We start from the raw sequence: 7,078 nt of genomic DNA on the forward strand, positions 1-7,078 counted from the left end.
GCCCTGCTCTCCAGCAGGTGCAGGCCTGAATGAGACGGGATGTCCTCTCCTGGGGGGAAGCGGGGTCAGCGCCTTTGCAGGAGCCTGCGGAAGTGCTTGGGAGGGGCGGGAGAGGCAGGTCTGCAAGTGGACGCTGGTCTGGCCGTTTCAGGACGTGGATCTCGGTGTCTGGAGGGCTGAGCCACGGAGCCGAAGGCTTGGCTGCTTTGCCAAGCGTGTTGGGCCGGCTAGGGTGTTTACTTGGCGTTGGGGTGAGGTCTGGGGCCGGCCAGGGGGAGATCCCTCTTCAATCACAGCTTTCAGGCATTGTTTGCCCAAGAGCGGGTGGCTGGAGCTGGAGCTGGGCTGGGGCTCTGCTGTGGGCTTGGGCGGGCGGGCGCTGTGAATCAGTGCAGAGCTGGGCTCGTGCTGCTGCCGCCCCCGTGGCACCTGCATGGGCACTCTGGGAGCACACGTCTGCCCGACTCCCACGTGGGCCCAGAGGAGCTGCGCTAGAGCCTTTTCATGTCCGAAGCAAAACCCCCTCCCAGGCAGCGATGGCCCCTCCAGAGCCCTAGTGATGAGGCTGGGGGCTCGGGACCCTGCTGACGTCTGCCTCGCTAGCAGGGCGTCTGCGGCTTGCTCCTGTGCTAGTGGTCGGTCCTGCCCTGTTCTTCCAGGCTCATAGCAGGGATCACTCGCTGCCCCTGCCTACACATGTGGCTGATTTGATGCCAAGAGCATGGGGCAAAGGGGCAGAGAAAACCGGACCACAATGGTCTGCTTGCAGCTGGATGCTGCCCTGCCTGCACTCGGGAGTGTCCCGGTGCGGCTTGTCCCTTCCCTGGCCCTGCAGGGATTACCGAGGCCTTGTGCGAGGCCCGCAGTGCCTGGCTCTGCTGGGGGAGCGGAGGTACCGTGGGGCAGGGCGTTCTGGGGGAGCCGAAGCACTCCAAGCTGTGCAGCTGGTCAGGATGGATGGGCCTGAGCCAGCTGGTTGGGGAAAGCTGTGGTGGACGTTGTGAGCACAGGGGCTACAGGCGTCTTGTACAGCTGGGCCTGTGATCAGTGTGGCAGGAAGCAGAGGGTGCTTCTCGGGTCTGTAAATGCCACTGATGCTTGCTCTTCCAGGTCCCCCCGCTCCGGTGTCGCCATGTCTGATGAGAGCACTGCAAACCACATACCTGCGCAGAGCGAGGAGCCGGAGCAGCCGCAGGTAGGGGCGATGGAGGGGACTGTGCTGCACCAGTGCGACTCCAGCCAGCAATGGCCTGCCTAGAGCAGTGTCTTGCTCTGCGGGCCAGGACATTAGGCTGGCCATGCTCATCCCAGAGGCACTGAGTCCAGAGCTGGTGCGAGGCCGCTTTGCCTGTGCCCATGAGTGGGCAAAGAGCCCGAACATGCAGAGTGAGGCTTGCTGAGGTGGTGTGTGAATTGGCTCATCTCATCAACCTGCCATGTGGCTCTCTTCAGCTCTTATTCTTGGTGTCAAGCAAAGCTGGCTGGCAACTGCTGTGTACCGGGCCCTTATATAAGAGCTCTGCTGTTGGCATCAGCGCAGGCCTGGCATAGACATACACACAGGGTAGCTCTAGCTGCTAGGACCATGTGTACACAAGCCTTGGGGTGTCTGGGCCCTATCTATGGCACTCTTGCCTGTTGCTGCATACATGCTCCAGGCCCAGATGTGTGGCTGTGAAGCTGCTCTAGAGATGTCCCACCCTGTGACATTGTGGAGACCTCTGCCTCCAGCCGGCTGGAGCAGCTCAGAGGAAGGCCCCTGGAGCAGCCCCTGTGAGCAGGAGGGGGTGGCAGGGTGTGCCCAACTGTTGCAACTGCAGCATGGACACAAGGATACAGCACCAGGGGCATCTTATAGTCGAGCTCATCGCCTGCTCTTGTGTCTCCTCCTAGAACGTGGTGAGCAGGGTGGCCAACCTGCCCCTGGTCAGCTCCACCTATGACATGGTCTCTACTGCCTACACCTCCACCAAGGAGAATCACCCCTACCTCAAGTCGGTGTGCGACGTGGCTGAGAAGGGTGTGAAGACCCTCACTTCTGTGGCTGTCAGTGGGGCCCAGCCCCTCCTCACCAAGCTGGAGCCCCAGAGTGAGTAGTGGGGGCAGGGGAGTTGGGCTGTGAGCATCCCAGGCAAGGGTCATGGCTGGTGGCTTGTGCTCAAGGGGCAGGCTTAAGCTGGCTAAGTTCTGGGGGGCTAGGGGGCTGAGGAAGGGGAGTTGGGGGTCACCCTAGCAGTGAGATTTTTTTCAGTCTTGGTGTGGGCATGAGGCAGGTGCCAGGAGCTAGCCCAGACCTTGATCTCCATAGCAAAGGGCCCCTTTCCCCAGGTGGCTAGAGATCTGTAGGCCCATCTCAGCAGTGTCACACACTGCCTTGACAGTAGTGCAGCCTCACTATCCATTGCCGGCCAGAGTGGGCTGCCAGGCTCAGATTACCCTTGACAAAGGACACATGGTGGATGCCAGGATATTTGATTCGGCAGCAGCCCTGGGCACGGAGCAAGGCTGTTTTTATCCCCTGTTGCTAATTCTGGAGATGCAAGATGGAAGTGACCTGGAACCAGCCTGCTGGTGTCATGAGCTGTGACGGGCAGTGCTGTTCAGCAGTACAGAGCCACCAGCTCGAGTTGCAAAAGCTTAGGAGTTGGGGCATGGGGCCCTACTTGCCCCATGCTGGGAGTAGGGCTGGGAACTAGCTGCATTCCCTTGAGGAGCCTGGCAGGCACCCAGCACCTGCCCAGGTGACCTTCATCCCACATCTGTAGAGAGATCTCGCATTAAGTCTTCCTGATGGGAGTCCCTCTGGGGGCGTGGGGGAGAATGGGTCTCTGCTTTCCCAGTGGCAGGGTGCCCAAGTGTGGAGGGGCCCTGGGGTCTGTTCCCGGCTTCCCTGGATATGTAATGTCCTCCAGCTTGTCCCTTAGCCCCTGCCACTTGCTGGCAGGTGCCCATGGAAGAGGCCAGATCTGGCATCTGACCTGCTCCCTGCCTGCTGGAGCTTGCTGGCTAATTTCTCCCCATCCTGTCTAGTTGCAACAGCGAACCAGTATGCATGCAAGGGGCTGGATAAGCTGGAGGAAAAGCTGCCAATTCTGCAGCAGCCCACGGAAAAGGCAAGGATCTCTGGGGAGAGGGGAGTGGAATGAGGGCTCTGGGGTGCCCAAGGGATGGTGTGGAGGGGGTAACTCTTGATGGGGTTGTGGCAGGGCAGTAGCTCTGCTTTTGGGCGTAGGACTGTCCTGGGTGGGCTGGGAGGGCAGGAAGCAGACTCCTGAATGAATGAAGTGGAGATTGCAGGCTAGGAACCCATCTCTCCTTGATGCATACAGCTAGGTGGGACCAGTCAGTACCATCCTGGGTCGCTTAAAACTAACCCCTTCCCCTGCTCCCTGAATCCCAGGTAGTGGCAGACACCAAGGAGCTGGTGTCCTCCACGGTCACAGGGGCCAGAGACACCGTCTCCAGCACCGTCAATGGGGCTAAGGATGCGGTGAGCAGCCGCGTGACTGGCGTGGTGGACCTGGCCAAGGGCGCCGTGCAGGGCAGTGTGGAGATGACCAAGTCGGTGGTGAACAGCAGTGTGAACACAGTCCTGGGGTCCCGAGTGGCCCAGATGGTGGTCACAGGCGTGGATGCTGTGCTGGGGAAGTCGGAGGAGCTGGTCGATCACTACCTGCCCATGACGGACCAGGAGCTGGGTCAGTATGTGCCACGGCTCAGCATATCGGGGCTGGTGGGCCAACCGCAGCCAACACCAGCAGCTTGGCATCTCCCTTGGGGCAGGGACAGCCTTGACCTGCAGATACGATGGGATGCCCAGTGCTGTGTTCCCTGGGGTGCAGTTGGATCCAGGCCTTCCAAGCCTGGGAACCCTAGGCTCTTCCAGAGGTGCTGAGCACCCGTGGCCCTGTCCACTCCTAAGCAGTGGTGAGGGCTGTAGCTGCAGGAGAGCAGGTAACCCACCAAGGAGGGTGTGGGAGGGCCAGAGTCAAGGTGCTGGGTCTAATGTTGCTCAGCCCTTCGCTGGACTCATGGGTTTGGCCTGAGAAGTGGCTGCAGCGCTGACCTCAGATTGGAGCTCATTGCTCATGAAGGGAACACTCTTGGCCCCTTACTGCCCAGGGTCACCTGTGTCATGCCTGGCAGCACTGGCTCTGTGCCCAGCAAACAGCAGCACTGATGCATGAGTGAGGATGGGACTGGGGGGTGGGAAGCAAACCCAACCCTGCTGATGCACCTGCAGTGGTTGCTCAGAGGCATATTTTAGTGTTTGTGCCCTGGGCCAGCAGTGCTGGGCTTAGCTCTGGCCTGGGCAGCAGCACAGCACATGTGGAGGGACTTCCCTTGGGTGTGAGCTCCAGCTGCCCAAGCTCTCATCCCACATTCCCTATTGCTGCTGAACGCTTGCCCGGCCTGGCTGACCACCCACTGTGTGCTGTCCCCCTAGCTAAGCTGGCTACATCAGTGGAAGGCTTCGAAATGGCCTCAGTGGAGCAGCAAAAGCGGCAGCAGAGCTACTTCGTGCGCCTGGGCTCCCTGTCCAGCAAGCTGCGGCACCGTGCCTACCAGCACTCCCTGGGCAAGCTGCGCTGTGCCCGGCAGAGCACCCAGGAGGGGCTGGCCCAGCTCCACCACACCATCGAGCTGGTAAGGGGTGTCTCTCACTTGTCCTTGCTCAGGCTAGAGCTGTGTCTTCTCTGCTGTTTTGTCTTGGCTTGTCCCGCAGCTGGTCAACAGCTTGTGTAGGGGGCGGGGTGGGGCTAGAGCCTTGTCCCCTGCTGTGGTTTGATTGCAGGTGTTCTGTCCTTGCCAGATCGAGCATGTCAAGCAAGGGGTAGACCAGAGGCTCCACAACGGCCAGGAGAAGCTGCACCAGATGTGGCTGGAGTGGAGCAGGAGGCAGTCGGGTGGGAGTGAGCAATACGACGCTGCCCACCCTGAGGTATCCGCTCCCTTCCCATCCTGGCCCCTGCTTACCCCTCCCTGGCACATGGCCCCTCCTCACCGGGCGCCCGGTCCCTCCACAGGTGGAGTCCCGCACCCTGGTCATGTTCCGTGGCATCACCCAGCAGCTGCAGGCCTCCTGTCTGGGCCTCATGGCCAATGTCCAGGGCCTCCCTGCAAGCATCCAGGACAAGGTGCGGCAGATGCGCCACCACATGGAAGAGCTCCACACATCCTTTTCGGCTGCCCACTCCTTCCAAGACCTGTCCAGCACCGTCCTGACCCAGAGCCGGGAGAGGGTGGCCAAAGCCCGTGAGTCCCTTGACGAGCTGCTGGACTACGTGGCGCAGAATGCCCCGCTGCCATGGCTTGTGGGACCTTTTGCGCCTGTGCTGGTGGAGCACCCAGAAAATCTGGCTATTGGGACGGAGAAGAAAGAAGAGCAAGCTACCTGCCCAGGCCAGAGCGGGGAAGAGAAGCCAGCCCAGCAGGCCTCTGAGGCCAAGGCGGCTCCTTGAAGTGACGGAGTTGGCTTCTTGCAAAGGACAGAGCTGTGTGTGGCATTCATATGTCTAACCTCATGTCTAGGGGAGGGGATTTGTCGTCTTTTTTTCTACTGGCTGGGATAGGTGGGTAGGAACAACAGGGAAGCTAATAGTCCCTCAAATCTAGTAGCAGAACTAGCCAGGATTGGTGCATGGGGAAAATGCCTGTGGCTGGAGCAGCCTCACTCGGATGTTCCAGCCAAACAGCTTGGCACAGATGCTGCTGCCTCAGTCTTGTCTGAGCTCGGGGGGCCTGAGCCCCAATGCAAAACCACAGTGTCTGGACTGGGGGTGCGGCTCTGACCTGCCCTTAGCCAGGGCCTAGGGCATGTTGGGGTGGGAGGTCCAGGAAATGGGCTGTAATTGCAGTGAGCTCTGGCACCCTTTGCCTTTATCAAGGGCTATGAGACTTCAGTAATCTGGTGTCTCGTCCACACTGTTGCTTCTGCTCTCTGCAAAGCTTGCCCTAGGATGGACATCATCTTTCCCCCCCCCCACCCCAACATCTTCAGGGCCACTGAGCTCAGAGATGCTTTCGTGAGCTCTTCAGCTTGCTGCTGAAGCCTTCTGCTCCTCTGATCTGTCTTGAAGCCACTAAAGCCAACTGCCCATGAAACAACCTGTCTCCAGCATGGCTGTGATGACTCCAAGTGCTGCCAAAGGGGTGCAGTTGGTGCTCAGTTCTCCTCTCCCAAAGGGCTTGATTTTTGGGCAGTGAGCAGTCATCTGATCTGATCTTCTTCCTCTAAGTGCCATTAACACTTTGTACCTTGTAGAACCATGACTTTCTCTCTCTTCCAGAATAAAATATCTTTGCATTCACAGGAGGTGCTGGTGTCTCACCTGGGATCTTTGGAGTCCTCCTACAGTCCCTATTTGATGCCACCCTGGAGTTCTCCAGGTGGCTGGGCCTGGGTTTATCATGTTCTTCATGGGGGAGGTGAACTCCTACTGGATCTTGCAATGCACTCACCCTGCAAAGAGAGCAGGCGATTTGGGAGCACTGGCTGGTGCATGTTAAAGCTGTTGGCTCCTGTAGTGGAGTCCCTAGCTCTGCTTACAGCAGAGCCAGCTCCCAAAGTGTAATGGTGCTGCAGCCCTGTGGTACCTTGCCGTTGAAGTGATGTTGGTTTGGGGAGATCTCTGGGGAAATGGCACCTGTCGATGCAGGGTCTGGGACCTGTCTTGGGTGTGGATGAAGTACAAAGCATCCACCCGCCTGCCCTGGAGGGACTGCAGGTGAAAGGTTTTGTGCCTCTGAGGCCCAGCTCCATGCAACTCCATTGCAGTTGGCCTCCCTGTCCAGACCGGCAGCTGCTTGCTGGTGCCAAACCTGCCCCTCTTACTGGGGCAGATGGGTGGAAGGAGGGTGGCTGTTCTGTGTGTTTGACAGAAGCAGCAGCTGCTTCTCCCCTGAAAAGCAAGCCTGGTCTCCTGCCCCTGGCCCATAACGACCTGCCTTGGGGCTTTCTATCAAGCAGCAGGACCAGTCCCTGTCTCCATCACACTCCAGTGCTGGCTCCTTGGACCTGGGACAGAGATCTGCATGTTCCAGGAGCCGGGTAAGTGCCTCGGCTTTCACACCACCA

The 7,078-nt window shown here is 59.4% G+C and overlaps 1 protein-coding gene across 2 annotated transcripts in view; it reads left to right on the top strand.

Annotated features, from left to right (window-relative positions):
* LOC102371531 (perilipin-3-like) overlaps positions 1-6,316 on the top strand; it is a 6,840-nt gene extending 524 nt beyond the window's left edge. Inside the window, exons 1-8 of one of the 2 annotated variants that reach the window (XM_025196509.1) lie at positions 7-17; positions 1,111-1,195; positions 1,894-2,089; positions 3,031-3,113; positions 3,401-3,698; positions 4,448-4,647; positions 4,796-4,942; positions 5,028-6,316. In XM_025196509.1, the coding sequence (XP_025052294.1) occupies positions 1,133-1,195; positions 1,894-2,089; positions 3,031-3,113; positions 3,401-3,698; positions 4,448-4,647; positions 4,796-4,942; positions 5,028-5,462 (1,422 nt within the window). In that variant the 5' untranslated portion in view covers positions 7-17; positions 1,111-1,132 and the 3' untranslated portion in view covers positions 5,463-6,316. Of the gene's footprint in view, positions 1-6; positions 18-1,110; positions 1,196-1,893; positions 2,090-3,030; positions 3,114-3,400; positions 3,699-4,447; positions 4,648-4,795; positions 4,943-5,027 lie in introns of those variants that run through there. The other variant, XM_014516854.2, reaches the window with a different exon arrangement.
* The last annotated feature ends 762 nt before the right edge of the window (positions 6,317-7,078 follow it).

This window comes from Alligator sinensis, unplaced genomic scaffold (assembly GCF_000455745.1).
Source record: "Alligator sinensis unplaced genomic scaffold, ASM45574v1 scaffold1295_1, whole genome shotgun sequence".
NCBI classification, from domain to species: domain Eukaryota; kingdom Metazoa; phylum Chordata; order Crocodylia; family Alligatoridae; genus Alligator; species Alligator sinensis.